The 19,622-nt window shown below is 49.1% G+C and overlaps 2 protein-coding genes across 2 annotated transcripts in view; both read right to left on the reverse strand.

Moving 5' to 3' along the window:
* Positions 1 to 2,170: 2,170 nt before the first annotated feature.
* On the reverse strand, positions 2,171 to 10,432 carry PI16 (peptidase inhibitor 16). The gene is made up of 6 exons (XM_006025266.3): positions 10,277 to 10,432; positions 6,659 to 6,877; positions 5,967 to 6,076; positions 5,562 to 5,650; positions 4,289 to 4,990; positions 2,171 to 3,871 (listed from the first exon to the last, which is right to left on the reverse strand). Exons 1-6 carry the CDS (start codon positions 10,430 to 10,432, stop codon positions 3,732 to 3,734), a joined length of 1,416 nt encoding a protein of 471 aa, XP_006025328.1. The 3' UTR covers positions 2,171 to 3,731.
* A 3,123-nt stretch (positions 10,433 to 13,555) lies between these two features.
* The window catches only part of CUNH6orf89 (chromosome unknown C6orf89 homolog), a 29,551-nt gene continuing 23,484 nt past the window's right edge, over positions 13,556 to 19,622 (reverse strand). Inside the window, exon 8 of the mRNA XM_025206006.1 lies at positions 13,556 to 19,195. Within this exon, the coding sequence (XP_025061791.1) occupies positions 19,110 to 19,195 (86 nt within the window). The 3' untranslated portion in view covers positions 13,556 to 19,109. The remainder of the gene's footprint in view (positions 19,196 to 19,622) is intronic.

Consider the following 19,622-nt stretch of genomic DNA (forward strand, 5'->3'; position numbering starts at 1 on the left):
TAACCAAGGCTTCTCCCCACACTACCAGCACATTCCTCTGTCCCTCTCACCATCCACGTACCCTTAAGAATAACCCAGCAGGACCATATTCTAGCGCCAGCTTCACCCCAAGACAAGCTGGAGGTTGGCACTGCTGGAAATAAATCCCCCTTACAAGGAGGCTGGAGCAGTGGCTGTCCCCGACTGCAAAGCACTGGTGCATTAAGCCTGAAAAGGTGGGTGGGCCACCCTTGCCAGATAACCCCAGGCCACTTGGTCGCATCTGTGCTCAATGACACCAGAAATGAAGTGGTGAGGAGGCCTTGGGGGCATGTGCGAAACCTGGGTCTTGAGCACAGCAGTGTCAGGAGCTCTACTCAAGGGGCTGACACATAGGGTGAAAGCAGGGTGTCGGGGTGGACTAGGGTGACCATCATAGAGGACAGTCCTGTTGTCCTCTGTCCCCTCTTGATACGAAACCTGACGCCTTTATGTCCTTTATTTTTCTTTTGAAAAATAGAGGGCATAAAGGCGTCAGGTTTCGTACCAATAAAGGACAGAATAGCAGAAAATGGGACTGTCCTCTACGATGGCCACCCTAGGGTGGAGGGGAAGGGTCCAAGCCGTGTAAGAGCCCAGTACCAGCGAGAACACTCCTTCTCTTCAGGACTGCCAGCTCCAACTGCTCAACGCGCCCTCTCCTCCTGCCACCCCCAACGTCATGAATTGGCTTTAAAAACTGAGATGAGAAAGAAATATAAGCAAGATGGTATTTGCCTTCAGATTCCTGAGCCTTTAGAGATCACAGTTTCAAGCTGCCCTCTAAAGCCAGATGGCCCAACAGCCTGCTTCTCTATATAAGACTCTCATGTAATCACTTGCTTCCAGGAGCTAAAGCTTTACAGGAAACACTGAACTGTGCAAGAGGCAGCAGCACTGAAATCGGGTTAAAAAAATATGAACCCTCGACTCTCTGGAAAGACTTGGGATACAACTGGGAGAATTAGCAATGCCAGGTCTCTGCCCAGCTGATAGCCCTGTCGCCAATTCAGAGAGCCAGGCTTAGCCAAGGCATTGGAGTTACCCAATTCTGCCATTTTACTGGGAGGAAGAGCATTTTTTCAGTTCCTTTTCTGATTTACAGGGTCTCTATCCCTGCCCCATGCAGAGCAGAGGCTGTATTTCAGGCTCAGCCCTAGGAGCAACCAGGCAGCACCACGGTTCCTCATGATCTGCATTTCCATCATCAGGCTCAAAGCTTGCATTTCTATTGCATGTGCCTCAGCAGTTGCTTTAGGGAAGCTCAGCCCGGACTGAGTTCACATACAACCCAAGTCACTTGGGCACAAGTTTATTTTTATCTAACATTTAAATACGTCTGATCTTTCTGATTAAATAAGGCGTTCAAACTCTCCCTGGGTTTGTTCAGCAACTTTAAAGCTGCTTCGTTTTCTGGTGCATCTGCACCATCGCCACCTGCCGGCTAGAAGCTCATAGAGCTGGCGGCTCTGAGTGACCTAAAAAAACCCACAGGCTTCTTCCTGTAACAAAAATGGGGCTTTCGAGTTTTCTGACATGAACAGAGAGGAAGCATACCCGACCTCAGAGCGGCATTACCAGAACAAAGCAGGACACATGAGAATCAGGAAATCTCAGCATGCAGGACCCAATTTCACCATGTTCCCAGCCATATATATCAGGCACACATTATATTGTACATTTAACAGCTCAAGCCTCACCACGGAAGGGCAGACAGCCCATAGTCTAATATTCCCTGGTGGACATTTGCAAATCAAAGTGCTTGCTTTAGCACTGCAGAGAGGAAGTTCACATGTGACTGGTTGGTTTTTTTTTTAATATTTTCAAGATGAAAAGAAAAGAAATAAAGGGAAACTGCTGTCAGCTCTCTGGAGCTGTGTAACTGTGTTTTCCCTGTAGGTCTTCAAGTCCATGCACAAATATACAGCTGCAGCAATGATGGAGCATGCAGTGCAAGACCCTATGCAGGGAAGAACACCACGGAAATTCAGAAGAAAATGGAAAAAAGGAAAAGGGAGGAGCCACAGAAGCCATTTTACTTTTCACCGATTTTACCAAATGCTAAGTACGCAGCCAAGAACTTAATTCATACACAGCAACTGGGATCCCTGCCCCTGTCAGGAAAATACCGTACACTCCAGAACAATGGTTTACACAACGGCATTTATTGTAAGACAGACTTCACAGGCATACTGGAAAAGCACTAGCAATTTGCAAGGAAGGAAATAAGGGCTTCAATGCTATTCCTTATCTCATCTGTTAGAAAAATGAAGGGACCCAATAGTTGCTGGATGCTTTATTCCTGGTGGCACTTTCCCCTTTGACCACCTGAGGGTGAGGGGAAATGTGCTATATAGTAAACACCTTTCCAAAAATCTTAAGATACATACAGCAGTGGCAGGAACTAACGAACACTAATGACAGAGTGAAAGCGAGTCCTGGACTATAAAATGAGCTTAAAGCCCAAACTCTACCAAGGCACTTCATTTTGGAGTATACTATACATACTAATATACATATACACTGTGTAGGCCAGGGGCGGGCAGTTATTTTGGGCAGAGGGCCGCTTACTGAGTTTTGGCAAGCCATCGAGGGCCACATGACAGGCAGCCAGGGGCAGATAAATATTAATTTTCTAAAATTTTTAGGGGCCCCGCGGGCCAGATAAAATGGCCTGGAGGGCCGCATCTGGCCTGCAGGCCACATCTTGCCCACCCCTGATGTAGGCAATATATCATAGACCAAAATCTGTATCTAATTTAATACATCGTACACTTCAGGGAAACAATCCTAAAGTCGTGCCACAAATGGCAGAAAACGCTGATGGGAGCTTTATAAAGAGCCATTTCCTCTTTTCTACTACAGAAGAACTATCTTCCATGCACAAAAAAAGAAATAGGAGTCACGGGATATGGAATACGTGGAGAGGGACACCCAATGGACGGAGCAGAGCCAAAGAGCCTGGCTGCAGGAGGAGCAGGGAGGCAGAGCACAGCCTCAGAGGTAGGCTGGTTGGTGTAGTAGCTTGCTGCTCTTTGCAGCTGGACTGGTGGGAAGCAGGCAGGCTGAGCTCCCTGCATATCCACTGCACCAGCGGCCGCAGCTTTGGGGGAGGCAGGCAGAAAGCAATGGTTTCACCCCACTTGCCCGACGGGCTGCTGGGGTCGGTGGACCTTTGACCTTTTCCTGTACACTACACACGGTGCCTTTCCTATGGAATGAGATGGGGAGGATCTGCCAGCTCCACCAAGCTGTGGGATTGCCCATCATTTCCACTTTGGAGATGGGCCTCTCCAAACCCAGTAACTCTAGGCTGGAGGATGAGATGCCCAGTATTCAGGAGCTCCCATCTCACAGTCAAAGGCTGCAGTAGGAGCTAAGGAATTTCAGGTTGGGATAAAGGAGGAAGAAACACAGTGGGATTTAGCTTTCTTTTGTCCAGTTTTCCTGCCCTTCCACAGATGAGCTGGGAGCTTTCTTCTATGCCCCTTTCATTGGTATCTGGGGAATAATGGGTTCACAGGACTGCCTTTGGCCTCTTGGGTGAGGGAGCCTGAATGTGAGTATAACTAGGATCAGACTGGAGTGCATTAGCTGAGTAAGGTCTTTCCCCCTTGTGCCAATGGTGCACCGAGTATCCAGCGGTGTAGTGGGACAGTCAGTAATGAAGGAGAATTTGCTTGACCGGAGCACCGATCGCTAAGAATGAACCTTCAGAGCAGAAGGGCTCTCAGGAGGGAACTGGCCAGTAATAGAAAAGAGAGCTCCAGGATGTTGCTGGCAGATGAAGTCTTGGGCTGGTGCCCATCTTTGTGCGTCAGGTCTGGTGATATGTCTTCCGTCTCCTTGGCACCTGTGGGGAGAAGGAAAGGAGCCGGGAGTGAAGGCTGAACCCCACAGCTAAGAATCAACCCCAGTGCATGCAGCACCCTCTGCGGCGTGCTACCACATGGACAAGGGCAACCCACGGTGCAGGACAGCAGCACGCAGCTCCTTTGGAAGCAAGACACAGGTCATGACTGTTTGTGCAACACCGGGGAGCAGGCAGGATCATGCTTCACAGCTTAGGTGGTGCCAGCCATCCTTGCCAACGTTAGGTGGTGCCGTGCAGGGGAAGGTGCGGGGAACAGGGTCTGTGCTGCGTGAGTAGGAGTTGGAAGGCCAGTTCAGTACCAGTCCCTAGCAAGTGCATTCTGTGTTACTCAGGAGTTGTCTAATGTCTTTATGCTCAAGATGGGACAGGCACAGACAGGCTCCACAGCTTCCTTACCTGACAAGGACTGGAAAGTGAGGTCTTTGGAAGATGACATTAAACGCAGGAGGGTAGGCGCCTTAGGGTTGGAGGGCACTGGCTTTAGGGTAGTTACAATCTGCTTGGCCTCTTCCAAGCTTAGATCAGCTTCTGAAGAAATTAGCTCAAGGGATGGAGGTGGATCTGAGGGGACAGCCTGTTCAGCTCTCAAAGAGACCTCCTTCCTCTCTCCATTTACCTCTGGAGTGGCATTAGGGCTGAAGGTCAGGTCCAGATCTAAAGGCAGAGCCTCTGTTGCCTCTTCAGAGTCTACCTGCATTTCTGGAGAGGTCTCAATGTCCAGGTCTAAAGTGGGCTCTATGGAGGCTGTCAGCTCAGCTTCTGTAGTGGGACTGGGCCTTGCCATTGTGGAGGGTGTTGACCTTATAGTTGTGGGGGGTGTTGGACTGGTTTTGGTGGTTGTGGTGGGTACTGGTTTTGTGACAGTGGTGGGTTTGGGGGTTGTGGTGGGTGTTGGGGTAGTAGTAGATGCTGGTATTGGGACTGTGGTGGGTGTTGGGCTTCTTGTGGTCGGTGCTGGTTTGGTTGTGGTACGTGCTCGGCACGTGGTGGAGGCGCGTGTTCGAATGGTAGTGGTAGGTGCTAGCTTGGCGATAGTGGTTGGGCTAGGCTTTGTTGTCATGGTGGGTATAGTAGTCTCTTCTGAGTCTACACTGGGTTCTGATGAGAGACAGAGAGGACCAGGGGTTAGCATCAGAGCAGCATAAACCCAACTGCACCCCAGCCTCTCTGCGTGGTGTGACAGTGAAGACCTTGGAAAAAAGCAGCTGTTCTACAGGCCTCCCTTTTGGGATTTGCCCCTCTCCTTCTGTCTCATGGTGCAGCAAGGGAAGGTAGATACTAGGGCCCAGGGACATCCCTGATCAGTCCCAGGATACTGGTCTGATCCGAGGTGAGAAACCCCAACCCCTTTGGAATAAGACTTCCTTGGAGGAAGTTCGAGATGATTGCTAACAGGGTTGGAAGCCTTTTCTATCTACGGTACAGGAGAGTCCTCGAGTGGTGATAGTGAGACCAGGTATGACTTTGCCAGAGTACTAAGCTTACATCCCTCCATTCAGTCATCCCTCATCTGCCCCTGTTCAGTCGTGGAGCAGCTCCTCCTTCAGAAACTAACCCCGCTGGATTCAGGAGGCCTGGTCCATGGGGGCAGCTAGGGCAGCCCACCCATGGTTCCCAGTCCAATCCTTTCCTGGTGAGAGACCCAGATCCTCTCTCTGCCTTCACTTACCACACATCGAATTGATGCATTTGTAGCCCTCGGGACACAGAGAACAGGGGGATCCTTCCCTGTATGGTTTTCGTCCCCTTATATTACCACTAGAAGCAGAACAGGCAGATGAAAATGAGACTGAGTTTGTGACAACAGAGAGGATAAAATTCCAGCCCCCAGCCCACGACAGTCAGTGGATGTCTATCCATGCAAAGACCCTTAATAAGGATTAGAAATGATAAAAAATGGCAACCACATTTACTGCACACTTCATCGTCTTATTTCGCTGGCCCAGGGATTTCTTCGCCTTGGCTTCCCCCAGTTACTGGATAGCAAGGGCCAAGCTTGGGGGAGGATGTTTAGAGTAAATAGATGCGATCAGTCAAGATACAGTCACAGCTGCTCTCGTGAGTGCAAACTCACGGGGGCTCGTAGTTGCAAACCAGCAGGTGCATGTCACGTTCCTCAATGCCCTCCACAGTCTCACAAAAGTGTGCCCCACAGCCGATACGCAGGGTGTTTGCCCAGACCACCTGAACCAACATGGAAAAAGAGGAGGGTTAGGCCTGTTGGTGCACGGTAGGGAGAGCACACAGGTGAATCAGAAGGGAGACCACAAGATGAGCCTGCCTGGGCAACCCAGATGCCCCGATCTCTGGTGCTGCTCAGACTCCACAACCGATTTCTGCAAGAGAAGACCCCATCTTCATAATCAACTGAAGGAAAAACCCAGATCTAAAGAGGTCTGGGGACCCAGGCGCCTGTGTCCTGACGCCTGCTCCCATCCCTAACGGTGTGCGCTCAGGAGTTGATACCAAAGTGTTTTGAGTAACCAGAGGACTGCATTCAAATACATAGGTTACTTTAAAGGCTTGTCATCCCAAGGGCTCCTATCCACCAGAACTCTAATGATGAGAATCTGTTCACTATGCCCCATAACTATGTAATTTGTGCTTAGCATCATCCATCTCTCTTCTTTTCTACTGAGGTCCGTATGCTGTGTTCATTGCCCTGGCATCTGAGAACGTTCACTAAGACTCTAGGGGGGATCGAGTCCCGGGGACAGCTCCTGCCCCATCCCCACAAGGCCCCTCAGATGCCCTGGATCCAGGTACCTGGGTGTAGTGGCCACACATGCGCCCCGTGGCACACTTGGTGGTGGTGAGGTTGTAGTACTGGTACTCGCTGTGCCAGTCCTCCATGGCCAGCTGCAGGTCCAGCTCCTCCATCATGATAAAGAGGTTCTCACCTCGCCGGCCGCGGTCTTTGTTGTGGTCCCAGATGCACTTCTCTGCGTAGGCCTTGGCAAAGGTGCTGAGGTCTGGGTCCCAGCTCTGGAACAAGCCCAAAGTCACCATCAGGATGTTGGAAGACAGGAATAGGAGTCTTTAGATGGGATCCAGTCACTGGGAGCATGGATTGGGCCCTTGGACACACACACACACACACTCTCCCATTCATCCCCATCAGTGGCACAGGTAGGGCAGGAGGGGTGGGACCAGTGGAGTCCAGTTGCAGGATTGGGGCCTTTAAAATGCTGTATGCAGGGATTTCCAAATGTGCCTAGGAGAACGCAGTGCCCGCACGCCACTGACATTCACGGGGACCAACATGAATGGGACTTGGGTAAAATCCTGATTGCCAACAGACTACAATCAAATAGCAACAGCCTGACAGGCACTTCCAGTGTTGGATCCAAAGCATCTCTGGCCAGTCAGGATATAACCCTGTTGAACAGAGGTGGAAGCTGAGGTACAGAGAAGGGAGGTAGCTTGCTGGGAAGGAGGGCAGCAGTCCCAAGACTCCTGCTTAAACTGGTAACTAGGCTGACTGGGAAGAACAGGACAAACCAAAGAGACATGCCCAGTTTCACAGCTGTGCAAGGCCCTGCGGTGCATGGGCTGGAACGGAGATTCAGCCCGACAGCTTCCTGCTAAGGAAGTGCTCCAGTGCCTCGACTGACAGCAGCGTCTTGCCCAGCTGAGCTCCATCCTGCTAAGCCGGTTACTAGGAAAGAAAGGGAGATGTTTTCATGCAGGGGAGGGATGAAGGGGACCCTGCGAGGCAGCTGCTTGCTCCATTCTCACAGCATTAAAAAGAGGCAGCAGTTTCTCTGAAGTCCAACCAGGAGGCAGGGCATGGCAGGCGGGAATGCCACCCAGGCATGCAAAATGGACTTATGCTAGCCCATGGCCGAGGAGTGAGCTAGAGGCTGCTGAAAGAAAAGGAAGATGGTAGTCTCCATTTAGGACCAAAAGCACTTGGCAGGGCCACACTTGGGGCCCAGTGGCGGGCGTAGTAACTGTAGTTGGCATGATGATGCTATAACCCAATCCCTGTTTCCTATGCATCAGAACCCAAGCAGAGGAGGAAGGTTTGGAGAAGAGGCACCCACTGTGCTACCAAGATCCCCATCAGATCTTCAGGGCAGGTGGTGGGGTGAAAGAGGGACAGCAGGCTGAGGGGGCTCCTTTTTCTTTATGTAGCACAGTCAAATCTGAGCCGGGCCTGTCAGAGGGAGAAGAGGGGGCAGGTTTAAAGCATGGGGATGCTTGCTCCCCACCGCATCAGCACAGAGCCGTGTCTGTGGGGCTAGCTGCAGACCCGACTTCAGGGCTGTGCTATCCCTCCCTCCCTCCCTGTTGCACGGGGCTCGGTTCCACAGGCAGAAAACTAAACTTCTGCATTAGTCGCTTCATCCAAAAATATGGTTTTGGCCTGCGCATGCCCATTGAATAGCTATTTCCATGGCAACCAGCTCTGCTGTCCCAAACAGAAGCAGAGGGTGCCTTCAGAGCGGGGGGGGTTGGCTACAGAAGCAGGTGAACTCAGGCACAGATCTTATTTCTCCAAGGGAAAAAGAGCCATAAGAATCCAGATGGAGGCGAGAGCCATGTAGAAACAGGGTGTTTATAGGGGACTGCCAGGACTGTTTCTAGGCCAAGTGGCTTACAAACACTCCCCGTGCTACAGAAAAACCTCAGCTACTGACCAGCAGCAGGTCACAAGGATTTTACCCTTACATTTTATAGCACAAAATGCAGGGCTGGCTTGTGCACTGCACATCCCCCAGTTACAGTCAGGCCAGAAACACATCTCAGAGCAAGCCTAGAATCCAGAACGATCAGTTTTTCATCTTGGCTAAAATCCTTGCCTCTGCCCTGAAAACTGGCTTGCAACTAGGTTTTTTTTTAAACAAATAGGACTGCATTTAAAGGTCCTTGTTGTTATGCAGATGGGCATTACAAACAATAGACAACATGGTTCATTAAGCACCTAGCGGGGAAATGATCAACATCACTCTCAGTTACTCAGGAACCTAAGGATCATTGTTTCTTAAGTGCCTAAGTCTCTTGTGAGAAGGAGACAGGTCAGGGGGCCTGAGCCCTCAGAGGTTTTTAGGCTCCTAACCCCCACTGAGCTCATCCCACTGAGTTAGGTGCCTGAATACGCTTGAGGATCTGGACCCCACGTGCCTACATTTTCAAAAATGGGACGTGGGTCCTTAAATCATTTGGGGGCTTTTCAAACCGTTATCCCTGAACTAAAAGCAGTGAGAAGGTAACTTGGGTTTTGTTTGCACACAAAAGTGGAGTTAACGCAGGGTAACTTGTGTGTTGGCAGGATCTAAAAGGGTCAAATTATGATAACGAACCAGCTGCAGGGGGAAAGTGTTGCAGACATCAGCAGCCAGCACCCTCCACCGTCAAAGCCTGGTGCAAGTATTAATTCACCAGTTGCCATTGTCTTAATGGAATCAAGGATTCGGACCCAAGTAGCAGCACCCTCTAGCGGTTAGAGCAGGGTTGCAAGACTGATTTCCCGTTCCTAGTTCAATCGCCGCCGTGACTCTTTCTGTGCACAATTTCAAGCCTGCCTTTGAGACACAAGCCATGGTTCCTGCTCTACATTGCACGTCAAGCGCGAGCGAGTGGTGGGGCTTGGCTCTCAGCGCTCAGATTGCAGCAGAGGTTGTAAAGATTATACACCCTGTGCGACCCGGGATAAGTTACGTCTTCATGTGCGACCCGGGATAAGTTACGCCTTCATGCCTCGGTTTCCCTATTGTGAAACAGGGGATGATCCTGTTGCATTGAACCCACCCGTCAAGAGTATTGTGAGAGCGGCACCTAGTATTAAGAACTCACTAGAGACAAAATCAAGTAAGAAATTTGGTGCTTGGGGTTGTTTTGTATTTCACTCTCTGGAGAACAGAGTCTATTCATGATCGAAAGCATTTAATAGTGACGTGCGCTGGACTGCACAACACGCTGCTACCAGATCTCAGGCAGGATTTCATCGCTCCGGCCACTGAATTGAAAGTTCAGTCATTTGCTTCTTGCAATTTCTTCACTGAAGCAATTTCCATTAACTGTGCACCCTACATAGCTCAGCCAGGGAGTTCTAGTGGGAAAAGAAATGCCATCATGCCCCTGGATCTCTAGTTAATTCAATTACATTTGTGAACCTGAAGGCATCTTTAAAATTACATTTTCAGAAGACAAACGATACTCTTATCTTAAAAGGAAATGCAGGAAACACCCCCAAATCCCACTGACATCAAATACTATAGAGAAGATCCCCTTCCACCCCATTGCAATAATATACAAGATTTTGTTTCAACATATAAGGGACCCTTCATATCCAGTTGCAAAAGGATTCTCTTACCACCATACAGAAGACCATCACTACCCCGGTGCAGGAAGACCCCAAGGTTTCCACGGGACACTTACCAACTTCTGCATATCTGCAGCAGGTGGGGAAACCCGAGAGCGGTAGAGATTGTGCATCTGCAAAATCATCCTCTCGTCTTCATCACTAAGGGACCCCCAGCTCAGCTCCACGGACATGAGCAGCAGCAGAATGCGAGGAAGATCTGAGCTCAGCATTGTGGCAGTCAGGCTCTGGCTTTAGCAGTCCATGTCTCTGGCAGACAGATTTAAAGCACTTCCCAAAACAAGGAACACCCAAAGGCTGAGATTAGGGGGAGGAAATTTATCTTTATTAGAATACGTTTCAGAGCCCCGTGGAACACACCCTTCCCATGTAATGTCACTGATGGAAGGGGAATGTTGCTTCAGGGACTGACAAGTAAGCTGTGCCCAGTCCTTGAGACTGACCTTGAGAGTGAAATCCCTTTAATTTCTCCACAATCACAGGAGCTCCCTCTCTTGGTCCTGCCGCTGCTGTTGATTTCAGACCTAAAACATGGCCATGATCCTACAGGAGACCCTGTGACTATTTACTTCCATGCCCCTTCCAAAAGATGCCCGAGCACTTTCCAAACAAACCCCAAATGGACACGTAGCTCATTGCACCTGCCACCAGCCTGCAGCCGCAGCTAGGGAGGAACCAACCAGCCATTGAACAGCAAGCAGAAACACTGGGTTACGATTTCTAATATCAGATCTGCCAGACAGATCTGATTTCTAATATCAGATCTAATATCAGATCTGGCATGGGCCGTACTCATGATGCATGAGGCAGGCAAGGCCCTGGGATCTGGGTGGGACATTGCAGTTGTCCCCGCTGCTTGTCTCGTCTCCAGAACTCAGGCACAGGCTCTATGAGGGAAGGACCGTGTCTCATGCTATGCTCCGACATCACGAGTGCTCCCATAGCTAATAATAATGAGGTGTCAGCAAAGGGTTCCCCAGATCCCGTGACAGCAGAGAGCACATCTTTCTGGAGAGTCTGCCTGGCGGAGAACTCCCGTCCCATCTGCGATCTCGGCACACGTGATTGCGCTGCATCCCCATCGCAGCCCCTTCTGCTGCCTTTGGGGAACAACAGTCTCAGGGTCAGAGTATTGCTAACTTTTTCTCATGCTGTAAATGAATCCCAAGGTCTGCTTATATCCTGTCTGTGCTGTCCTGCCCCTTGTACCTCCCCAGCCCCCAATACACCTTCTGCTTTTAATTACAAAGGTACAACAGTTAGCAACAGACAGCAGACCCAAGTAACAATGGATTACATGGGAGGGGGGGCACTGGTAGGTTGTTTCAATCATCGCCTGGTAGACACGTGTGCCTCATTTCAAGGGGGCTCTGCTCCATTCATCCCCTTGAGCCTTCACATGCATTTACACACACTTTATTTTACCTACGTTTCTCTTCTCACCGTCAGGACCTGCTATATCCTCCTAATTATCCAATCACTTTCTGACCGTGTTTACTTCCTGAACGATGGAGTTGTTCATCACCTTGGGAATTTTCTCTCCACTCCAACATGGTCTGAGTAGCGTCTTCCTCTGGATCGTAGCATTTTGGGGAGGACCATCCTTACCAGTGAACAGAGTTCTGCAGGCACACAATTGCCGTTTTATGCAAGTCTAAAGTGTAGCTGCTTTTCTTGCCCTGAACACCCAAGTACGACAGAGTCCTGTCCATTTTGAGCATAACTACATCTCAGACAATTCAAACATCCTCTCAGCTTAAGCCTAACTGGCATGTGTCCACAGGACACAGTTGAGAAGACGTCTGAACTTAAACAACCCTTTTCCTCTGGCAGTCACACACCCAAAAGGTGGTGCCTGTTTCCTCTCACCTACTGGAAGAGTCACCGCCACAGAGCTGGCTCTTCCTTTACAATAAAGGACCTGGAGACCTGTGGAAGCGGCTAGCAAAGCGGGGGAACTGGAGCCATCTCTCTGTGGACCAAGACATGGGCTTGGGACCACTGCAGAAGTCCCTAACCTGCAAGCAGATCTCTCTAAACCTGGTCTAGAGATAAAGGTTGGAATTAGGAAACTGGTAAGGACCATTTGCGTTCTGTGTCTATATAGCACCTAGCACAAAAGGGCGATGGTCGGGGCTCCTAAGTGCTCTTGCAATACAAACAATTCATTATAATGATGGGAATAGCACATGATGTGCCAATTAGGTAAAATATTAATTGCTGGGAAGGAAGTTGAGTGACTGGGAAAGGGAGACGGGTGAACAAGTTGGAGGCACAGTACCAGCCAGGAAGTCATCAAACAGATCTTGAGCCCTAGAAATGCCATCCCCTTGGGTCTCCCTGGCTGCAGGATCCTTCGGGATTCAGAACGAGCCCTTCTCCTGTGCACCTGCCCCCAAGCTCAACCAATATCCAGCCCACCTAGGCCACAGGCAGTAGGGAAAGTGTCCAAAACTGCCGAATGCTTTGGGATGGCGGGAGCCAGAGAAATGATGCCAGGCAGCTTCCTGTTAACCACGAGGAAAGGATCTTGGGATGTGGCCTCATAAAGGCTGGGAGAAAAGGGGGAAAGACATCCTCATTCTTGTTAAAAAATTCAGACCCTGGAGGGTCTTTAAGCACAAAGCAGCTTGCTCCCTCTGCCTGCCCAGGTTTGGAGCATGCCAGCCTGCTGCCTTGCCTCCGGGCATCTCTACACGGCCGCAGGTCTGGCAGTGCTGTGTGCATGGCCCCAACTGCACGCCCCCAGCAAATGTCAACCTTGTGCAGAGCTAACAGCACGAAATAGCTGGTAATAGTCAAGTGTTCAGCAAAGTCACTCACAGCTGCTGGCAACCCTGAAGCTCTTTGAAGGCAGTTTCTCAACTCTGGGCCCCCGCCCACAATTGTTTTCTTTGGAACCTGTTTCTACAGCATAAAGACATTAAAAAAAAACCCAGGGCCAACCCCTCCACCCATGTGCGGGGAAGCTTGCGTCCAGTCCAGCAGGCTCCGTTAGGTAACGGCATAAGGAATGTGGCTTTTGTTTGTTCAACCGCTCTGCTCCGCGGCAGCGACGTACAGCCCATCTGCATTAACTAGGATAAACAACTTGGTTACATAACACGTTATACATTGGCACGTGGGGACATGTGTGAACCTGACACAGCTTCAGCGCACAGGGGGAAGGTAGGTGGGGGACAAAAGACACAAGAAAAAACTGAGGGGGGGGGGGGGAGTTGTCAGCCAAGTCTAATTTTTGCTTTGTGCCATTTTCAAAATGAAATTAAAGCACGTTTTTGTTTTGGAGAGGAAATCAAAGGAGGGAACAAATGGAGAAAATAATCCCCAAACAAACATAAAAACATCTTTTTTTATTTGTACATACAAATCTGAGTTACTTACACTTTTTACAGCCCCCCCCAGCCAAGTATTTACAAAGTTTGCAATATATTAAATTATAACCATCCATAAAATTCTGCATTTGTTGCATATTTACATTAACAGATACTCAAATTTACAGTGTACATAATTCAAAACAGTCTTAATGTATTTATATGTATTTCTATAGATATCTATATCTACAGATATCCATCTATAGATATAGATATCTATAGAGATATATATAGATATAGCTATATATATAGGATTGTTTCCCCAGCACAGCCCTGAGCCTTTGTAATATGTTACAATTAACCATAATATCCCCTATTTCCCCCCTACACAAAGATGATGCTAACAATACACTATCATTTGTTCTAGTCTCAAAAACAAAGGGAAAAGCCAGTTATCTCCCATGTTTGGCTTAGTATGACAGTAGACCTACACTTGATCTGAGCCTTCAAGAGGCCGAGAAGCGGACCTATGGTCAGCAAGACCTATGGTCAGCAGCCCTGAAGAGCAAAGTAAGTACGTAGCTTTATGTAGAAAATATGTGAAGAGAAGAAAGTAGAAGCCTCTGAGAGGCTTATTTTCTGGTCATGGGTGCAAGGCTGCTGCAGCTGCTCCATACTTGTGGCCCGAATCTCTCTGCCTTCCACTGAATTACATGGAGCAGACGGCATTCAGCGTGCTGCAAGGAGAGGCGTGATCCTGCAACCCCTCTTCACAGTGGCAGGCCACTCACTACGGCACTGCTTGTGAGAAATGGCTGTAGGATCCCCTTTGAACCCAATTTTCTCTTATCATTCACAGCCCTTTTCACTTGATTTTCTCTTCAGCTACTCCATGGCTTTGTCTTTGCTGGAAAAATAAGGGGAAAAAAAGGCAGGGGAGGGGAGCAGAGTTTTTACCAGGGTATAACTGATGTGCATTAGGTGTCCTTGTACAATCAAGGCCCTGTAGCTTTGGCATCAAACTAGGAGAAGCCAACCAGATGAGGGAGCACAGCATTGACTGAACCTACGTAACTCCTATCAAAACTAGAGATGTCCCACCTGCCCTGGGGTTTCACAGCAGGGTCAATGTAAATTAGTTATCCCCCTACATATCAGCAACCACCTGCCCCTTGGCTCCACACCCTTATGGGCAATGAGACAGCTTAAGACCAAGTCAACCTTGCAGATGTAGCCAATATCCCATCCCTGGTTCCTTGCTGGAGGGCGTCTGCTTTGCAACAGATGCTGAGAAAGGGGCTAAGTGCAGTGAAAACTATGTGACTTAGTGGGCTCTTCCCCTGGAAAAACTCTCTGGGGTTTTGCAAAGCAAGTCCAAGACTGAGAGCTGTAAAACTGCCTGGGGGATTTCCATGTGTAAGCCCTATTAAAAATCAGCAGGACTTGGCAGCCCCAGTGCCCCGGAGGAAGCTGGAACATTTCCTGGTGTTGAAAGAATGGTAACAAGATTCCTTTTCTCCTGCCTTCGATGATCCTGAGTTCAGAAACCAGGGACGGAGGGATCATCAGTGTCTTCTGTTACCAGAGGTCGGCCTTAATCCAACCTCTGCAAGATGCTCCCTACTGACTCACCTGGAGCAGGTGATCTTCCCACACTGGCAAGCAAAATATTCTGTTACCCTGGACCATTAGGGTAATGGGTTAGGGAGTCAGCTTTGTGCTTCAGCTGGTGGATTTTCACAGCAGGTCGCAAGTCCCTGGCATTTCAGTGATCACATGTCCAGCTCCGGGCTGGCACCGAAGCTGGCAGAGAATTTCAGGGGGGGCGGTGAATCTGCGTGGAAGGTGTTAACAGGCACCTTGAAGAAGCCAGTGAAGGAGAGACAACACAAGGAAACTTGGTGCACACAGAGATTGTCTCAAGACACTGGGAAGGGAACAGGGCCCACAAATACCCAGGTGATGTTTGAGGTGGTAGAAACACACAACAGAATATACAGCGTCAATGAACTGATCCAGCCACGTTCACTGCTAAGGTGGCTCTGTTACCCGAGAGGATGGCCATTCTGTTACAGCCTCCATTGATCCCTGGGAAGTGGCTGGCAGGGACAAGGTTTAAACATGTTTTCTGTCAGGTCCTAGGTCACAACCCAGCCTGCCACAGCCTTTGGAAATGGCTTTCTTGGGCGGCTGTGTGAAGTTGTAACCTCAAAACACAAAATCAGCAGGGGAGAGAGGGACTGGACTTGCCTGCAGCCTTTCACCTCTCTAGCCTGGACAGCACGGGTCGGCGGCAGGAGCTGACGTTTCACTTTGGCGCACACAATCTCAATCTCAGTATTATTTGACCAAGAGCTCAAACCCTGACAGCTAAGGCCACATTAAAGATGTTATGCTGTTTGCCCAGCTGCTCAGGACAAGGGTAGGCTTGAAATCTGGCTACAGATCAGGGCTTGGCACTGGTTCACACAGCACCAAATCTGATTCTTAAGTGCGGGGGGGAAAAAAGATTAGTAGACTCAGGTCCTCCTGTTCTAGTTCAGCAGTTAATGCTGCCTTTAATTCCTTATAGCTCTCGGAAGAGGACAAGAAAAAAATACTTCGAGTTCAAAAACAAATGATGTAAGCTCCAAGGGGAGAGAGGCTGGGACGTATGCAGTGCAATCGCTCAGACACAGATCTGGAAACTCATGCAGAGCCCATAAATTGCACTTGGAAAGTGAATCTGCAATCAGGACAGATTTACCATCTTCTGTCCAACCAGCTGCAAATGCTCTGCTAGGACCTCTCTGTACTGGGGAGAAGCCATTGGCAGGAAAGCCCTTCTAGCAGGCACACACTGGCTTCAAAATCTACTTCTTGCTAGAGAGCCAGAAACCTGATTGTACTATCGATCAACTGATCTCCCCTCCTTCCAAAAAGCAGCCAGGGAGCTGCACTGATGTGGTCCACAAAACACAGCCATTTCAACCACAACTGAGAACTGTCTCTGCAACTTCCTGCAAGTTACATTCAAGGACACTTAGAAACAACATTATCACTAACCCACCCACACTCTTAACACCCGGTCCACTATATTCGCTGCATGCATCTCCCATTTAAAACTTTATATAAATGGGACTAGGCACAGAAAAGCCGAGTGACTGAGGTAACCTCGTTAGCCTCCGAGCTTGACTTGAGAAGCTGCCAAAGTAGAAGTAGCAAGTCACTAGTTCATGTTTCTAATGCCTGGTCCTGCTGTTATTAAAGTGCAGGGTAAAATTCCCATTAACTCCGTAGAATCCAGAGCTAAAGCGGGGCATCTATGGATACAACAATGCATATAAAATCATTAGGCTAAACCACACCAAAACCCGAAATACTGGAAGTTTTACTAACCTAACTCCAGGTGACACTTTGCTGCCAATTAAGTTGGCCCTTTACAGTGCATGAACATCCCCCTTTATGTTCTATTCTGCTTATGCTGTGTGTCTGTTTAGGAGCCAATCCTGCAAGCACAGACACACATTAGTCTCACCAGACTCAGCAGCAGTAACTCGAGTGATGCATATGCACAATGTCAGTAGGATCAAACCCTCAGACTGAATATTTTTTGGAGCTGTCTTTCTCTGTGCTGATTACTGAACAGGGATCAAAATGAGGCACTGAACCTGTCTAGGTCTTTTGATCATCATCGTGACAAATAATAAATATGTGCACCCTTTGTTTCTCGCCTCTTGCTAAAAACCGGCAAGGGATGGAGAGAAATCTTCCCAGTCCGTTAGTTTAAACAGACCTAAAAATATTTACAAATGAAGAGAGTCTCGCTTCTCCTAACATGATTAACTTGCTTTCAAACGTAAACACCATAACTCCACGCATCCTGCATTAACGAGCATGAGTTTATGTCCTGAACCACAGCCCTGGACTCTGACTTCAGTCTGACACATCTGTAAGTGATCTTCCACAGCAGAAACACAGACCCAGAGGATCAGACTTGGGAGGAACCGCTGCACCAGCAGCCTGCACATGCTGAAACCGATCCTCTCTTAAGGCACTGGACAAAGGAGCGCACAAGCAACAGGAAACATGTAGAGGCACCTTGGAAGGGACTCAGGAAAAATATCAACGGTCATTCTGGAGGGAAATGGAGCACTGAGGTACAGAAGGCAATACAAAAACGACACGGGAAGAAGGACCTTTCAGATAAAGCAAACCCTAAGAGGCTGCCCTCCTTCAAATCCTGCCTACACTTGCCAGGGAAATTGCATCAGCACTTCCCAAACAAGTGCAGTGTGATACCCAAGCAAAGTCTGTGATTAAGGCTTCCTTGGCCACTGTTAGACTGGAGCCAAATTTTCAAGAGAAGACTATAATGGCTTTAGGAAGCCATCTTAGGACACTTTAAAGGGGCTTGGCAGGAGGGTGACATATTTATTTTTTTGAGGATTTTGAGTTCCCAAGTTTGTGACTCAAAATCTCCCGTCACTGAACAGAGGGGTCAAAGCGAGACTGGACTCAGCAGAGAAACTAGCAGGAGAGCGGATCTGATGCGAAGACCTGGCAGGAGAACCTCATGCAGCACTTCCCTGCACCGAAGATGGGCTCCACCCAAAGCCGCCATACCCTCAGAGTCACAACTGCCCCATTCCTGCCAACCATTCTGGACACAGGGAAAATATAGTGACCATTCACTGGATTCAGCCACTGCTGTTGGGGAAAATGCAGAAGAGCATTTGCAGCCAGATAAGAGGAGTCAGTGGCTAGACAGATTCACTTGGCAGAGGAATGCTGCTGGGTGGCAGTCTCTGAACCCAGGCTGGAAGGCTTGTTTTGTCTCTGTGGCACAGAGCCCAAACTGGGTTGGGGGGGAGGGGGGTTACATTATTATCTTTCTGGGGCACGTAGTGATGCATGTTGTAAGGGGCAAAAAGCAGGGCAGGGTGGCACCTCAGAGACTGGCTCAGAGAGACTTGAACTTTTGGAGGCAACAATTCACTTGGTCAGGTGTAGGCACTTGATGAAGTAGGCTGTCGCCTATGAAAGCTCATGTCTCTGAACCAAAGTGCCACCGTGACTTCAGGCTAGCATGGCTAACCACCTAAGTGTTACGAGGGGGAAAGCACATGACATTTTTCAGTAATTTGTCTCTGTGGCAAACCAACCCCCTTAGCAGGCCCCAAATTACCCCTTTGGGATGAAGACTTTTATTCACAATTTTCTTCCAGTCTGCAGCTCCCTGTGAAATTTCAAAAGCATGATATTCACAAGTGACACAAGGCAAGTCTCGTCCTGAGAAACCCCCGTGCTTGCTCTCAGGGAAACACCTGCAGTGCAAATCCATGGCTTACCTGAGGGTCAGATCATTTCAGCTCTAGTTTCTCCAAGGCATCTCTGAGAAAAGGCAAACACTACCTCGGAAGTCAGGAATACAGTTATTTTAAGTGCAAGGTCCCCTGCGCTGTAAATGTGTAGGTTGGCAAACCTGCCTTTGACATTTCAGCTGCACCAGCCTTAGCGTGTTTATACACAGTCTCTTTGTCCCCAGCACTGCAATGTCCCTGCACTGAAGCAAGCTTCATTACCCCCACAGCTCTTAGCTAGTGGATCCATCGCAAACCACAACAGGTTCTGCTCCTTTGGAGTGAAAGCTCAGTGTCCAGTGCTCCTCGCTAGCATAGCCTTCAGGAAACACAAAGGAGAGGCGGTCTTAGACAGACATATGACTAGACATCGTTTATGCACAAATGTGATGGACGTGGGTCTAGGACAGAGTAGGATCAGGGCCCCTGGTTTACAACTCCTTCCCAAAGGCACCTTCTTCAGGCTGTAGCACCACAGCAGGGCACTGATCAGCAATGACTCAGAGGACAAGGAGCCACTTAATAACAAGTGCCATTACCCACAGCACTTTGCCCATGCTTGTATAGTTTCCACTCCAAGCACTGATGGACCCTGACCCGGTCAGACAAATGCTGAGACAACAGCCATTTGGTGAACACAGATAAGAAGTTCCTTTGTGCTCGGGACATCAAATGATCCTGGGAACTTAGTGGGGATTTTAAAAAAGAGGAAAGGATCGGGCCACTGGCCTTGTTTACACATGCCT

Source organism: Alligator sinensis, unplaced genomic scaffold (genome assembly GCF_000455745.1).
Source record: "Alligator sinensis unplaced genomic scaffold, ASM45574v1 scaffold872_3, whole genome shotgun sequence".
NCBI lineage: Eukaryota > Metazoa > Chordata > Crocodylia > Alligatoridae > Alligator > Alligator sinensis.